This window comes from Candoia aspera, chromosome 6 (assembly GCF_035149785.1).
Source record: "Candoia aspera isolate rCanAsp1 chromosome 6, rCanAsp1.hap2, whole genome shotgun sequence".
Lineage (NCBI taxonomy): Eukaryota > Metazoa > Chordata > Lepidosauria > Squamata > Boidae > Candoia > Candoia aspera.
The window spans coordinates 63,872,716-63,890,552 of record NC_086158.1 but is presented as its reverse complement, the minus strand read 5'-3'; the positions used below and the strand labels follow the sequence as shown (position 1 = coordinate 63,890,552).

The following is a 17,837-nucleotide window of genomic DNA, read 5'->3' as shown; positions in this document are numbered from 1 at the left end:
AGCATTAATCTTATTTCTTCTACTCTTTTTTGTTTTGGCTTTGTTTACCATCTTGCTTGATGAAGAGTTGTTGAAAATCCAGAAATTTTGGGTTGGCCTAATAAAGATATTCCCTCAATATGGATTTTAGATTCTTTTTCTCAGGGTCAATACACCTACTTTCACTTAACATATTAATTAAGATGCCCTATATTACATGCTTTTAAGGATAGTTGATGAAAGCATTATCCTAAATATACGAAGTATGGAAACTCCAATAAAATTTTAACAGCTTACCTCAAAATTCTTCTTATTTTATACTAAGGTCACTTAAAATAGCAGAAATTGTGGGGGAAAAATCAATGCCAACTAAATGAATGGTTCTCACTTGCTCATTATTTTGCACTATGTATTCTTGCATCTGCTTTACTTCACTTTCCCTGATATTTGCCAATCCGCCTGTTTATTTCAATATCTAGCCTACTACTCCAAGGAATGAAAACAAAAGAAAACAAAATTGTAAGCCTACCCAGAAACCCTTTTACCTAATTTTGCTGAGCAGTTTTGTTGGAGAGACATTAGAATGGCCTTCATAATTTTCAAAGGGGACAATGATAATTCTACCTATCACTATTCTGGGTATCTATAGCTAAGTAGCTAACCAACTATTTCTCTCTTAGATAGTAGAACAAAAATATCCATTCCATTAAACCTCTACATAATTAAATCATTTTTTTTATTAATTACCAAAGTACAACCATGATATATGTGTCAAATTGTAAAGGTATGAGCCAATTCCAGTACTCTATATTGGTTTTCTCAATAACATATAAATAATTCTCAACATGTACAACCAAAATTTATTTTCTACTTGTCCCTTTCATAGAACTATGAATCCCTCAGTCATTTTGGGCAAATTTAGTGAGTTATATTGCCATCTATACAAATACACTTTCAGATAATACATCAAAGAAAGGAGCATTAATTTATTTCAGTCACATACACATATATATGCAATTTGTATGTTTATATTTAGTTCTTTCCTGGTGTTATTTAATGTTTCTATTCTTTTAATCAATATTCCATAAATCTCAGGCAAAAAGTTTTCCCCAAGTAACTTCTCAAGCACAGTTAAATTAGCACTAGCATACTGTGTAAACTATATATTATGCAACATATTTACCTTTTTGAACATCCCTATCAAGTACTTCATCGAATAGTTTCTCTTGGACTGTTGGCGGCAAATCTTCAATATCTGCAAAGGAAGACATTTCACCATTACACATCTGACTGTAACAAATGGCTTAAATGTACAACTTTTTCTACTTTACAAACTGCTTCACACAGGCTTACCCAGCACTATCCACGCATCCTTGTTTCCTCATGTAGCTCTTTTTCTTTCATATCTTAACTCATCAAGCAATACCTGAGGTATCAATACAATAGTTCCCAACACACGTATAAGCTTTTTTTGTGAACACCAAATAATACAAGTAATGAACCCAACAATGACTAAAATGTAAAGCAAAGTTGTAGAACATAAGGCTTCAGGGGTGCAGAGCCCTGGGTAAAACACCCAGATCCTTCCTAAAATTGCCTCCAAATAATATATTTTAATATGACTCAAAGAAAAATACAAAATACATGGGTAGTAATAATGATATTTAATTTAAATTGTACTTACATGTCATTTAAGTTAAATTAAATCTAGATTTTCTACTGGCCCTACTTACATTTTAGAATGCAACTTGAAAAAGACTGTGCACTGCTGTTATAAAGAGATAGCCCCTTCATTACTCCTTTCAGAATGCCAGTTCCAAAACCTAAAAAATTACATCTATAGACTTAAAATATTTCTTACTTAATCCACTCAGGCTACATATTTATTGAACAACATACTGTACTACTGAATTTGACAATCCAGGATTCTTGTAATGCATCAGTGCACAAATGTTATTTGTTAAAACTGAAAATTATAATACTTTGAAATTTAAGCTGCAGTCATGATAGTCATGCATTTTAAAATAATCTCAAACTTCACCATTTGTTCTACCTGTAATAACGTTATATACTGAATAGTAAACATATTCTCCATTTCTATTATATAACTTAAATACCCTATATATACAGCAGGTGTTTGATCAGAGTAAAATAATAAAAAATGTATTTTAGTTTTTATGTCCCACACAAAATAATAAAATATTTGTGCAACAAACATAATACATAACACAATCCTGTTAATTAGAGCTTCTAGACAAAATGAGTTTAGGAAAGTCGGGTTGAAAATTCTATTAAGACACTCAATAGCAAAGGCTTCTATCTTATTAATTCAAGTAACATTATTCTTGCTCCCTTTCCTGGCTCACCCCACTTAGCAAAAGAGATGCACCAAAAACAATTATTTTCACTTAGCAGTGTAGCCAAATTGTTTTGCATTACACACTCCAATTAATCAGAACAAATTAAATACAATTGTAGAATTGGAGACGAGAGGTATTCTGCTTTCAAAGCCCCTTCCAAAAACTCTTTTGCAACAAAAATATATGATAACTCAAACATAATGAGTTTATATTGATGAAATTACTTTTTACAGGTAATCTGAAAGCAAGGAAATAAAATGCTCGCTACAGTAATAGAACAGGTTGCAATTAGAATGCCCATTTAGGCTATGTTGAACTGGAAAAAACAAAGTTCCATGAACTTGCCATGGAGTGCCTGAACAAAGGTTCCAAATGAAAGCGGTTCTCCTCATGCCAATCTACATGGAATAATAAGACAATAACACTAGAACTTCAGTGGAGAGCAGGATGTGAGAAACAACTGGTAGAAGAGGATGCATGAGGGAGGGGGCATATTTCTATATATTTAATTATATATACATATTTTCCAAACTGTTGCCTTATGTTATACCTTGAGTTGTCAGTACACTGTATGTACTTCCTAGTGGATGGGATGCAGGCAAAAGAATGTTAGCTTGCAAAGTAATAATTAGATTAGAAAGCCTGGCATGCCATGGGTTTGTTTATTTAGATAATTTAAATGACCATCCATCTCACAACAGTGATTCTGGGTAGTGTACAAGGGTTAGAACAACAGCTACAGCCAATAACACAAGATGCCCAAGGTAAAACAATACAACTCAGTTGTGAAAACTAAATCAGCTCGCCTAACCTCCTGGCCCAATGCCTGGGGAAACAGCCAGGTCTTCAGAGCCTTGTGAGAGACTAACAGAGTCAGAGCCATCCAGATGTCTGGGAGTTGCTCTTCCACAAAGCAGGAACTGCCACAGAAAAGGTCCAAAAAGATGACATTGTTTAACTGAGGACACCCACAGCACACCCTCTCCACTTGATCTGCTGAGCCGAGCTGAAACGATGGGAGAGAAGTGGTCCCGCAGATAGCCTGGGATGGTTAGGACGGTGGTTAAGCCTCTTTGGGGTTTTTGATATCCTTTTGTTATTTTTGTGTTATGGGGTTGATCTTTCAGTTGGCTGCATTCCCTTTTCTTTGATTTATGTTGTTTTCTTTTTAATTCTTTAATTGTAAGCTGCCCAGAGTCATTGTGGAGTTGATCTGCCTCATAATTGAAATATTTTGGGCTCTGGTTGCAGTAAACTGGCCAAAATCTACCCACATTGACTGATAATGTTTACTTACCATGCTGCATGGAACATGGGTAAAGTTATGGCTGGTAACCTTTTTTTTTTTTTTCTTTAGCTCTGTTAATACTGAGCCCAGAGGAAAGTCTGGGCAGAGCTATGACTGATGAGGAGGGGTTTCCTCCACAGGTGAAAGACTAAGCCCTGCTTTCCATCTAAAAAAGGTTAGGTTAACCTTTTCTTGACAGGACCATCTTCAGTGACTGAGAATTGACTGAAATAGTGTCCCTACCACAAGGAAGAAATGCTGCAAGTGACATGAATTTAAGCAAGGCTGATAGACTAGTCTACTCTTTTTTATCTTATTAAACACAGTTGTGTGAATGCCTAGGTTGACAAAGCCATGATGGGTACTAGAGGTTTATACTTATGGGACCATTTATTGATGTGAGGGACTTGGAAAAAGAGAAACTTTAAGTCATGTGTTGTCTAATGTTGTAGAAAATAATGCAGAGATGGTATAGCTTCTGGGAGGTTATATGAAAAAAGAAGGCCAGTTTCAATTTGACCAGCAGGAACACAGGAAAATGGGTAGAGAAATTTGACTGTTTCCACATTAAGAGAGCTTTTCAGTTAATTAGTGATGTTCAATTGTCTTATCGGGCTCTTAATCTTCTTGCAGTAAAGCTTAGCCATGTCTTGATTCTTCAGAAAGCAACAGCAACTGAATCCCTAAACCAGAGGGCCCGACAACTAATAGCCATGGACTGTGGAAGATAGTTACTTGAAACACAAATGGAGTATATGGTAAAACTATGATTTAATGAATAAAATGGAACAAAGAAAATAGATACATTTTGTTTGTGGAACTAAGAGGGTGTAATAGATCTCAATGAGGTCTTGCAGAAATGAAGGTATATTTTACGTATGGATGAAAGGGCTAAAAAGTGTGTGAGAAAATATGATCTGCTATCATCTAGATACAAGCAGTGAAAGTGCGAATTCACAGAATGGTGATAGTTGCACGTGACAATGGAATCAGGAATTAGTTTTTTTATTATTAAAAAAAAAACCTGTGCAGCATTCTGAATGTGATGCCAGGGAAGAATTATTCTGTTAGGTGACCTTAATGGATCAGTGGAAGAAGGCAGGAATATAGGGGGAAAAAATGACCGGGTCATTTGGAAACTGAAAAATAAATGAGGATGATAATTTAGAAAGAGGTCTGTTTGTCTGAATATGTGGTTTAATCATAATCTATTGATGGGTACACATGATAAAGAAATACATTTAAAAATATGATTGATTTGTTTACAGTGAAAGACTGAGAGAACTATTTAAGGACACAAGGGTAATACAAGGATCCATTATTTCCCAGTGTTAAGAGGGGATTATGGGGGAAATGGGCATAGAAGAAAAGAAAAGAAAGCAAAAGCAGAAGGAAAGTTGGAAAGAAAATTCTGCATGGAAAATACAGGTGGTCCTCTTTTAATGACCATTCATTCAGCGACCAAACTTGTGATGGCACTGAACAAGTAGTAGTTACGACCAGTCCTTGAAGTTCTAGCCATTGCAGCACCCCTGCGGTCATGTGAACATGATTTGCTATCTTCCCTGCCAACTTCTCACAAGCAAAGTCAATGGGGAAGCCGGTGGGAAATCAGAAATCACAATCAAGTGAGGTCCTCACTTAACGAACCACGCCGTCCTTGGTTAATGGGAACTGGGAACTACCAGAATTGCCGTTGCTAAGCAGTGTGGTCATGTGACATTGCACTTTACGAATACATTGCTTAGCAACAGAAATTCTGGTCCCAGTTACTGTAGTTAAGCGAGGACTACCTGTATTACTCTTCAGCAAAAAAATGGAATGTGGATGTATGGAAAGATGATCTGGCAGCTACTTGGAACAGAGTGTAAACAATTAAATGTAGATGAGACAGGTATTATGTAATGTGAATAGATAGAAAAAGGTAGTTGCAAAGAATATTGTCAAATTAAACAAGGAATAGTTAAAATTTAAAAAGGCAGAGAAAATGGAGAATGTTTTTGACAGAAATATTTATTTTAGAAGAGGTTCAAAAGCACCTTTCAGCAGTGTGAATGGAGTTAAGAATAAAAATGAAATTATTTGAGATGAAACTGAAATGTGGAGAAGGATGGATGATAGCCCATTGGTGTTCAACACATTTATGGATAAATATATAAGAAATGCTTATGCAGTGGTTAGAAGCATAATGGTTGGGTATATGAATGTGGGTATACTTTTGTATGCAGACAATGCTGTGACACTGTCTGAGAATCTAAACACTTTGCACAGAATATTAGATTTTATGATGCAATGGGTAGCATGGATTTCAAAGTTAATGTACATGCATTTGACAGGAAATATTGAATGAATGCTTGCAAATTATACATAAATGGAAAAAATCAAAGCAAGTAGAATTTAAATACATCAGCAGAACATTTAGTGAGGTGGGGAAATGAATGAAGAAATCTAATACATGCAAATGCCGGGAGAAAGGTAGTGGGTAGTATGTGGCCTGCTGCAAACACTAATCAAAACAAAATGAATGGGTGTGTGTGTGCACCCACTTTGTTATATAGAAGTGAAAGTTGAGTATGTCAGAAGAAATACAGAAGTTGAATGCAGTGAGAATGGGTTACTTAAGAAGTATACGCGATAAAACAAGAAGAGACAGTAAAATAAATGAATGGGTGAAAAAATATTCTGTAAGAGAGTTTATACACATTGTGTACGCCATGTATGCTTTCAGACTTCTTTAGAAGTGCTGTAAAAACAAATTTAAATCATTTTAACAAAATAGCTATCAAAGAGGCTTAAAATAACAGTAATAAGTCACATAGATTCATTTGTATCATCCAGTTTTGACTATGCAAAAAAGACAGCCCTTCAAAGGTTGAATGATATTGAATACCAAACTGAAGTTAGCACCTTATCCTGGAACAGTAGAGTCCTGACAGCAAAAGGCACATGGCAATTTACAAGCCATTTATACATCTTAAGCTTCCCAAGGTTATGGAAGATGTTTTTTAGAACTAGGTACAATGTGCTCTGATCAGCTTTTTTACAGGGCAGATTCACCCAAATCCCTCTAATAGAATGAACTATATGTTCCCATATAACTCTGGGAAAATAGAAACTGTCCAACATGTGTTGTTTCCCTGTAATTTTTACAGAGATATGAATAAGGACTACATGCTACCCCTTTGAGACATCTCCCAGGAAGGCAAGAAATATATTACACTCATCTTTTTCTTTCAGATCCCACTTTGCTGCCACCAACACAATAACCAAATTTTGTGTGGCTGCAGTGAAAATGCAGCAACAAATGGTCAAATGTGACAAATCTGCCACTTTGGACTTAGCCTACTTACTCTATTTTATTTTTAGATTTTGGTTTTATTTTATTTTGATATGCTAATCTTTGATCACAATAATAAAATTTGCTTTGCAGTAGTCAGTCAGTTTCTGCTCAAAACGTACAACCTAAAAACCACAGCATACTGGAAAAGTGATGGCGACAGAGGAAAAAGCACATGTACAGTAAGTCACAGTGCTTACAGTTATAATTATTAATCATTGGACAGGATAAACTCTCCTTCCTTTCAAGATGTTATTTGCATATCCAAACCACCTCTAACTCACTATGTAAATCATATATTTCCCAAATAATTCCCTATTCCAATGTCTCATCCATTTCAGTCATAACTATCTAAGAGAAAATCAATACCTGCATTTATTATGCAATCACAACAATCCTTTTGCAAGCAGCAGTAGTGCTCATCAGCCAATAACTATAAGCATAGATATTTTAGATATTATAATCCCCAGCAGGTATCAGAATTTGAAACAGATTGTAGCACTTGCATAACATATTTACTAATAATTTGAATCCAACATTAAAATATCATCCAAACAAGTCTAAAATTTGTCTGAAACTAATTATATTATGCATATGGCATTATTTAATTACTTTTGTGTCTCCACATGTAAAAAAAGGTTAATGGTTATAAAGATTTTTGAGGGATGAAAGATTTATTTATTTATTTATTTATTTTATTCCATTTATATGGCTGCCCATTTCAAACCAGTGACTCTGGGTAGCTAACGATCATAAAAACAAGTTCTACCATAACACCAACAGAAAAAGTCAGAAGTTGGTGCTTTTATACACTTTTTAAACCAGTTAAAGTATAAATTAATAGCATCTCATAATTACCAGCAGGTAATGTAAATGTAACAAGGTCAGTTAGGAAATAGCAAGCAAAATCTCCCTTCCGCTGATGAAGAGATGCAGCAATTTCACGCCGGATTTGTTCAGTAAGCTCTGGGCACACCATAGCAGGAATGCACTTAGCTGCATGTTGGGACACCTGTAGGATGACATTTAATTACTTCATTTGCTTTAAAAGATAAACATATTACATATACAAAAATAGACATTTATTTTCCTAAAGATATTTTTCAGTCAACTCAGAACCAAGAAAGAATCAACATGATTATTTGGAATGCTATGGTATTTATATTCAAATTCCTACTCTGGTATGAAGGTTGCCAGCTTATCATATACTAGTTTAACCTTCTGTTAAACATAACTCACAGGATTGCTGGAGATAAATGAAGAAAGCAGTGCAAGTGCTTCTGTAATCCAGAGGTAGGTCATGAGCAATGGGGGGTGGGCGCCTAAACAGAGTTTTTTAGAAAACTGACCAGGCTTGCACAGGTAAGGTGGGAGCACCAACAAAACTTTATCTGAGCTTTCTCCTTTTTTGATTGCTCAAGCCCATAGCAGGAAGTTGTTGTATCACAAAGTTTGAAAACCTCTATGATATATAGATTAAAATTTAATTATTAAAAGTGATTTATGTATTTTTACTCAGTCCTAACATCAATGAAATCATTTGTTTCATTCATTTGGTGGTGGTAGTCCCACAAATTAATTTATCATTTTGGAAGTTGCAGTAGTGCAAAAGTTCAAAAACCATTACTGTGTTCTGTGAGATAATCAAAGTGTGATACTTCACAAAATGGCTTAAATGCTACTTTGAGGACAATGCTGAACAGTTATTAAATGCAGGATTACACTAGAAAGATCGAAATTCAGATCAAATCACTACATGATTTGTGTCATGCTTCCTTGGCCCAACTATGTATATATCCATGAAGTCTTATATGAAAGGCAAAATATAAATATAATAAATATGTGGTGCCCCTACCCCAGTCAATTCAAAACAGAGTTACTAGTAACTATAAACTGTCTTTAAACTGATAACATTCCTTCAGATAGTAAATAAGAATAGCATCTTAGCAAATTATGGACAGAAAACAAGGCTGTTAATTCACTTCTTTATAACACATGCCCAATATTAAGACACCTGAGAAATATTTCTATTTCCCAGAGTTCCCAACATGGCACAGTACTGAGGGCTATGCCACAGAGACCTTATTTTCTATAGTGTTATCACAAGGTCTGCAGAAATCCTTTGAGAGAGTCTTCATTCAAAACATGGAAAAGCACATACAAAGCACTTTTCAGTTTGTTTCAAAAGCAGCTCTTGGCTGTCTCTGTATTCATGAGATTAGCTCCATGTAGGAAAAATTCTAGGGTGAATTAGTCATAAAGGATCAGCACTTTTTCTGATTCAGAAAATTAACTATATTACAAAATAAATGGAAGATAAATTGTGGCAAAGATCTTACCTGAGTGAGATCAATCACTAACAGATTTAGACTATTCAAGGAAAATTGAGTTGTTACTCTAACTTTTTAAGCATTCTGAAGTTTTAAGTATCGCTGGCACCCAGATTCATTTAGTCCAATGAGTTAACTAATCAGCAGTAATGAAAACTCACCTCTGTAAGCAGAATTGCTAACATATCTTGTCTTTGAAAACGTATTGCAAGGTGAACTAGTGTGTATCCCACATCAAAAGCAGAAGGACGATTTAACAAGCGTACTTCATCTGCAGTAAGCTGACGTGCAATATCTCCTCCTGATGACTTGTAAGCTTCAATAGCAGCTAGGTCACCTTCTACAACCCCTGGAGACATGGAAGTTGTATCAGAAATTTTATTTTTAAAATTTCTAATTAAAATTTTACTTTTAGATTCTTGGAATCCTGTTTAGGGAAGTAAATGTAGTTGCAATTAAATGAGAGCTTTACTGATAACAGATAACATATGCACACAGTGGTGCATTAAGATTTTTTCCTACAGTGTATCTGAAGGTGTAGGTCATTCAATACCTGTCTACAAAAGAGAAAGCAAACTACCTCTTTCCAGTTTGTGTGTGTTTTAATTTCACCCAAGCATAATAGTTTAAGAATAAATCAGCTATACATAGTACACAACCACTGTTAAAAGAACTTAAACACATACATTAAAAATTGTTTCTTGCTTACAAATCTGCCTGTACTAACAATATGTCAACTAAAAAAGCCTTTGAAATGAACTTTAGGAGCACTCTGCCAGGTTCTCTCATGCTCATCATTATACTTATTTAAATGTATTGCATATAAAGTCCTGTATCAGCTTGCCTAGGTTCACCACAGGGAGATTTAACAACAGCCACCATGTAGTTTGAACATGACTGACTTGAGTATAATGGCATTTAATTTACTGAATTCTTGTCAATGATGGCATACAACCCATTGTAGTGTTTTATCCCATTCTTATTCCAAAAAAAAAAAATCACATTGCCCTCCATTTTACCCTCTCAACATTTTGGAGAAGTTACACTGGAATGAAAACATTTGACGGGTCCAAGATTACTTACTGAATTTAATCATTAAATGGAGATGGAACTTCAAAGTCCTAATCCTGTCAGAAACTACTAGGTCACAATAAGAAAATTGCCACTCTCCTAAATTCTCCTCTGCAAAAATAGGGAAAGACTTAGCAAGAGGCATGACAGCTATGTATTAAGGATTTGGATTACTGAGCATGAGGTTGGACTTGAAAGCTGAAACGTTGCCTTTTAACTCAATGATTCTAAGATACAGATCACATGTCTTAGTACTACATGTTGACTCAAGGTATAAAAATGTGCCATTGCAAAATGAAATATGAGTTTAGAAAAAAAAAACCACCCTGCAGTACAATTAGCCAATTGATACAAATATGATACATTACCTGGAAAAAGAAATCATCATACCTTTGTCTACGAAGGATGCATCCAGTCAGTGCTTCATTAAAAAAAAATAGCAAGACTGAAAAAGACTAAGAAAAAATGCTATTTAAGTAATAACTTATGAATGGAAGATACTTTTTGATTAACCATTTGAGAAGTGCTAAATTATGTACCAGTCATGGATAAGACAAGAAATGAGTGGATTTGATTACAGGTTAGTTTTAATGTAATCCCAAAGACTCCAAGGGTATAGTAAAATTCCTTAAAGAAAGAATAGACTTGATCTTTATTTAAGTTATTTCATTTTCTTGTTAAAGAATTATTTTTAATGGGAATAGACTTCAAGAAACCAAGAGTTCTAGTACAAGAATAAAGTAACTACTAGAGAGAAGTTCCACTCTTGCATCATAGTAAGCTGGAAGAGAAATAAAAGTAAATTGGGCTAAATGCCACAGTATGGATAACATGAGAGACGAAAAGAGCAAGTTCTTATGCAAGCAAAAAGCCCTTCATGGAAGCACAAGATACGAACCCTCATTTCCTGAGCAAAACATATATAATTTTTTGCAACTGGACAATCATGCCTTTCTTTAGTAAGTACTGTAAAGAGTTTTAAGAGTCTTGGATTTGCAGATTTGGGAAACCTGGTATTAGTCTTTATTTAAGCATCTTTCCCCACAGGGTCTCAACAAAAAAGCTACAGATACTATATTCAGCACACGCTAAGAACCTAAACCAAATGTAATTAACTAAAGTGTAACGGTTGCCTATTCTAAAACACCATCAGACTCATGAGTAGGAATTCAAAGATATCTGATTTATTAAAGAATAGTATGCAGGATCACAGAGAAAGCTGAGAATGATGAAAGTGCGCCAAATTCAAACTAAAAACCCTCGGTGCAAATGAAATCCCTCCCCCCGTAGAATCTTCTCAAGTTCACAATCCCAGGTGCTCCAAACGGTTTCTGATGGTCTGCGGGAAAAGTCCTTGAGCAGAGAAGATAACCCAAACACATTCCATTGTACTGATTTCACATACAGAGCTTGGTACAAGGTCTCACAGCAGCTCCCTCCCAAACAGAAATGCACGTCAGCGCCATGGCATGTGAAACGTTATGATGTATAAACTACACTGAATCAGTGAACATGACATACTGCCCCAAAATGAAGAATACATTAAGCATCAGGCTTCAAAGGATAAGCAAGGTGGAAACGGTTAACTAAATCAGGAGCGTTAACATGGTGGGCAGACACCCACTCAGGATGAGGAAAGTGTTTCCATCGGACCAGATACTGCAGGGTGCCTCGAAGCTTGCGAGAATCAACGATGTCCTTGACTTCAAAGTGTTGTTGGCTGTTAATCATAATTGGAACAGGAGGAGGAGGTTGAGGGTGCCAACGCAGTGAGTGGTGCACAGGCTTAAGCAAGCTGCAATGGAAAACAGGGTGCAAGCGTTTCAAATTGTGAGGCAGTTTCAATTTAACAGTAACTGGATTGACAAGATGAACAACAGGAAAAGGACCAATGAATTTGGGAGCAAGTTTTTTAGAGGGTTGAGGTGATTTGATAAATTTAGTAGATAGATACACCTGATCCCCAACTTTGAAGTCATGTTGTAAAGAACGATGCTTATCAGCTTGAGACTTGTAAGCAGCCTGGGCATCAGCCAAAGCTTGTTGAATTACTGGCCAGGAATCAGACAGTTTAACAGCCCAGTCAGATGCAGAACATGTTTGGGAAGGGGGCTGTGGCAGTTCAGGGATGGGAACAAAGTCGTGACCAGAAATCACGTGAAAAGGGGTTTGTCTGGTACTTTGACGCACGGCATTGTTGTAAACAACTTCAACAAAAGGTAACAACTCCACCCAATCGTCCTGATGGTAGTTAATGTATGCTCTAAGAAACTGTTCAAGAGTGGCATTTAAAATCTCAGTAGAACCGTCAGTCTGTGGATGGGACGATGTGGACAGTGCTTGTTTAGTGCCAATCAATTTTAAAAATGAGTTCCAAAATTGGGAAGTAAACTGTGTGCCACAGTCAGAGATTAAACGGGAGGGGCTACCGTGGAGGCAGTAGATGTGGTGGAGAAATACGCACACTAATTGTGGGGCTGACGGGATGGATGCACATGGAATGAAATGAGCTTGTTTAGAGAAAAAATCCTTTACAACCCAAATGAGTTTTCTTCTGACTGGGAGGTAGGTCCACAATGAAATCCATAGAAATCTCACCCCAGGGGCAGGATGGGCTAGCCACTGGCTGTAGAAGCCCCTGTGGTTTCCCCCCTTTTCGTTTTGACATGGCACAAACAGGACAGGAAGCAACATAGTCTTTTACATCACGTCTTAAGGTCGGCCACCAAAATTGACAGCGAACCAAATGCAAGGTTTTGACAAAACCAAAGTGTCCAGCAAGTTTATCATCATGGGAACGCTGCAAAACATCAGCTCTTAAAGTTTCAAGCAGATAAAGGCGGTGTTCCACCCACGCCAGACCGTTTTCAAAAGAAACATTGTCTCTATTAGCTAGCAACCAAGTGTCAGATTTCAGTGCCTGGACAAAGTCCTTCTGTAACTGACAAGGAACTTGCACTTTCCGCTTCCCAGACTGGGCTGGAGGCGGGGTTGCCTGCGCACAGGTCTGGCTCCGAGTGACAGCAACCAAGCCCAGTTGTGGTTCAGTGAGAACAGTCCCAACCACATCTGCCACCTGGTCAAGGTCCTGAGGTAAACGTGACAAAGCATCGGCCAGAAAGTTTTTCTTTCCCAGAATAAATTTTAACTCGAAGTTAAAGTGACTCAGAAACTGAGCCCAGTGAATCTGTTTAGGGCTGAGACGTCATGGGGTGCGGAGGTCTTCCAAATTCCTGTGATCGGTCCAAACCTCAAAAGGGCATTTAGCGTGTTCAAGGAGATGGCGCAAGGTTTCTAAAGCTGCTTTTAAAGCAAACGCCTCCTTTTCCCAAACATGCCAACGGCGTTCTGTTTCAGAAAATTTCCTGGATAGATAAGTGCAGGGTTTTAAGCAATTTTCTGAATCCCTTTGTAACAAAATAGCCCCAACAGAGGAGTCAGAAGCATCAACTTGGACCACAAAGGGGCGTTCAAGATCAGGGTGCTGTAGAATAGGCTCAGCAGTGAAAAGGGTTTTTAATTTCTCAAATGCTGCCTGGCATTCAGGTGTCCACTTCAGCACTGCCCCAGGGTTTTTTACTTTGCGTGTCTCTCCCATGCCCTTGGTACGGAGTAAATCAGTGAGGGGCAGAGCAATCTCAGCGAACCCCTAGATAAATTGCTGATAGAAATTACTGAACCCTAGGAAACTTTGTAATTGCCTCCAGGTGCGGGGACGTTCCCAACTTAGAATCGCCTGAATTTTTGCAGGGTCCATTTCTATACCCCGGTCAGACACTCGATAGCCCAGATAGTCAAGTTGAGTTTTGTGAAACTCACATTTGGAAAGTTTGGCATCTCTAAGTTTGCGTAACACCTGTCTGAGGAGGCGTTCATGTTCCTCCTCAGTTTCAGTGTAAATGAGAACTTCATCTAAATAAACCAGGACCCCTTTAAACTAATGATCATGTAATACTTCATTAATCAATTGTATGAAGACTCCGGGCGCCCCTGCCAACCCAAAAGGGAGGACTTTGTACTGAAACGATCCTAGTCGGCAATTAAAAGCAGTTTTCCACTCATCCCCAGCTTTTATGCAAATGCGGAAGTAGGCTTCGTGAAGATCGAGCTTGGAGAAAATCTTACCCTTTGCCAAATGAGCTAACATGTCCTTCATGAGGGGCAGAGGGTACTTGTTCACAATAGACACGCAATTTAACCCTCAATAGTCCGTACAGAGTCGAAGTGTGCCATCTTTCTTTTCCCGGAATAACACAGGAGCCCCAGCTGGGGAATTAGCAGGTTCAATAAACCCCCTTGACAGATTTTTGTCAGGTAATGCCTCGAACTCCTTCTGAGTCATCAGATAAATTTTTGGCTTGGGTAATTGAGCATTGGGGACCAACTCTATTGCACAGTCAGTTTTCTGGTGGGGGGGTAACTGATCTGCTTCCATCTCCCCAAATAGGTCTGCAAATTCTTGGTATTTAGCAGGCAAGCCTTCTAAATGTGGCAAGTCAGGGCACGGCCTGGCGATTGCTGCCCTTCCAACCCCCGCATGTGCAACTATCTCCGCTGTAGGAGCTTGGTAAAATCTGTATTTAGAAGGTTCTGTGCTCCCAGTTTATATAGGGGCTTCGATAAGTCAACTAGGGGATCCCCAGGATTACCAAGGGATTGCCAACAGGTGTTACAACGAATTTCAAAGTCTCACGGTGGCTGCCCATTTGCATTGCCACAGTTCCAGTGAAATGAGTTGCCGGGCCCCCCTCGCTGTTGAACCATCCAACTGTGTGAAGATCAAAGGATGCTGGAGGGGGAAACTAGGCGGTTCCAAAGCAGCAACCAGATCAGGGTGAATTAAACACCTGGAACACCCAGACTCAACTAAAGCCCATACGTCTGTAGTTTTTGTGCAGGAACCCAATTTCACTTTCACTGCTAAAGTGGGACAGTCAGCACTCACCATAGCATCTTCGCGCCCATCCTCTTCCACCTGCCCACTGGCGCCCTTCATGGCAGGCGGCTGGCATTTCCTGCCGGCTCCTTAGAGTCATCTTCAGCCTCTCCCGAGAAGTAGATTACTCAGCGTCGGCTGTCCCTTTGGCTGCTGTCATTCGCTGCGAGGGGGGGCGATTTGGCCGGCGGCTTCCCCGCTTAATCTCCAGCCTTGGCTTTTGGGCAATCAGCTGCTCGATGGCCCTCCTTTCTGCATCGGAGACAATGACCCCTCACGTAGCACCGATCTCTCTCCTCATCCCAGGCTCTATAGCTTGGCTGGGCAGCAGTCGCAGCATTTCAGGATCCTCTCATAGTGGCGGGTGGTTTTTCAGATTTTCTGGTTTGCATGAAGGTACGCTGAGCATGCTCAGCCTTTCCTGCCAGACAGATCCAGTCATACAATGACTCAGGGTCGTCTCTACACAATGCCCAACGCAGGACGTCCCGGTTGAGTCCCTCTTTAAAACGCTCTATTAGAGTTGACTCAGACCAGTCAGTGATTTTCCCAGCCAGAGCTTTAAACTCTAGGGCATAATCAGCTACTGACATTTGGCCCTGGGTAAGATCCTTCAGCGCCTTCTTACCTCTTGCCTTGGCCAGAGGATCTTCAAAATGCAGCTTTAGCACCCACATGAAATCATCGAAATAATCAAGTGCAGGGGAGTCAGCATCACTTAATTGAACATACCAGTCAGCCGCTTGACCCTTCAACTTGGTGGCAATGGCAGTTATTTTAGCCTCTTTGGAAGGGAAGCATGTCCCAAACTGCCTCATATAACTTTTCGCATTAGTTAAAAAGAAAGATAACTTTGTTGGATCCCCATCAAATTTGACAGAAAAGTGTCTCACTCCGCTTCCGGTTGGAGTGGAACCAGCAGGCGCTTGAGTGGTTTGGCCCCAGGTTACAGTAGCTTTCCCTTTACGGGGTGGGGATACTGATGGCCGGGCTCTGCGGGGTGGAGATTCATCCCGGAGCTGTCTCCAGCCCTGCTCCGCCAGCGGTCTGGATGGGAGGATGGGGGATGGTTGCGGGAAGCTGGGATCTCCTCCGCGTCTCCCCTGCCCCTCCAGTGACAAAGACAGGTTTTTCGACATGTACTCCATCGATTCTATTTTGGCTTCCACCACTCTTAGTCTCTCAGGGGTTCAAGAGTCCCCTCTTCTTCGTGTGCCCGGTTTCCTCTCAGTTGACACCGTAGTAGATTCTTTGTCTGGGGTTAGCGGGAACCGATACTTCCAGGACATTCCCGACGTCCCTGGTTGGGGTTCCCCCACTTCATCCAAGGTGATCAACTCTGTGAGCAATTCGCTGGGTGCCGGTTACTTTGGCTCTTCCCCGTTGTCAGATTCCTCTGAATCAGGATTGGAATTCGATTCATCCCTTGACAAGTCTTGGGATTCTGAAGATTCTGTGGTGAGATTCAGTTCTCCGCTCTTGACCGTCGACTCGGGCATCAAGCTAGCCGTCTCCTCGAGTCCCCCGGTCGTGGCTTTTGACTCAGCCATCATTAACTATTTTCCCTCACAAGAGACTGATCTTGGTAGGAGCTAACGGTACAACTATTCTGATTCTCAGCTTTATGTAATGGTTGCCTATTCTAAAACACCATCAGACTCATGAGTAGGAATTCAAAGATATCTGATTTATTAAAGAATAGTGTGCAGGATCACAGAGAAAGCTGAGAATGATGAAAGTGCGCCAAATTCAAACTAAAAACCCTCGGTGCAAATGAAATCCCTCCCCCCGTAGAATCTTCTCAAGTTCACAATCCCAGGTGCTAACGGTTTCTGATGGTCTGCGGGAAAAGTCCTTGAGCAGAGAAGATAACCCAAACACATTCCATTGTACTGATTTCACATACAGAGCTTGGTACAAGGTCTCACAGCAGCTCCCTCCCAAACAGAAACGCGCATCAGCACCATGGCATGTGAAACGTTACAATGTATAAACTACACTGAATCAGTGAACATGACATAAAGATTGTCTGGCTTCACAGCATGGCAACAAGGGAGGAAAGAATCATGAGAACAGAGCACCCAGACAGAAGACTTACACATATCTTGAGTTATTCAAGCAAAGACAGAAATATTTCAGTCAGGCACTGAAACGACATTGTGGTAAAGCTCAAGTGGAAAGCAAAACAGCTTTGTGCAGCTGTTTTGTACCTGGTTAGTATACAAAGCAGTATTATTTCTAAAAAGTTATGGGCAGCATATATGTTATCCACACCAAAGACACATATGCTTTTTAGGCTCTCTTCTTTTGTGATTTAAAATTGTCTATTTGATAGAATATGAATCTAACAGAAGATGACCTCTTTATTTGCTAGTCAGGAAGTGTGATACATGTAACAAAGTCTTTCTCCAGTGGATTATCAATGTAGCACTAAATCTTTTAGTTACAGACATCCACAATGAAGAATTTGATAGCAAATGCACTGTCATTCTCACTAGCTTTCAGTTGGCAGAGTCCATGTACTAAACCCTATTCA

General features: G+C 39.0%; 1 protein-coding gene across 3 annotated transcripts in view; it reads right to left on the bottom strand.

Annotated features, from left to right (window-relative positions):
• ZRANB1 (zinc finger RANBP2-type containing 1) overlaps nucleotides 1–17,837 on the bottom strand; it is a 59,714-nt gene that overhangs the window by 16,109 nt on the left and 25,768 nt on the right. For all 3 annotated transcript variants that reach the window (XM_063307330.1, XM_063307331.1, XM_063307332.1), the window contains 3 exons: nucleotides 9,456–9,643; nucleotides 7,823–7,976; nucleotides 1,163–1,234 (listed from right to left, as the gene is read on the bottom strand). In XM_063307330.1, the coding sequence (XP_063163400.1) occupies nucleotides 1,163–1,234; nucleotides 7,823–7,976; nucleotides 9,456–9,643 (414 nt within the window). The remainder of the gene's footprint in view (nucleotides 1–1,162; nucleotides 1,235–7,822; nucleotides 7,977–9,455; nucleotides 9,644–17,837) is intronic.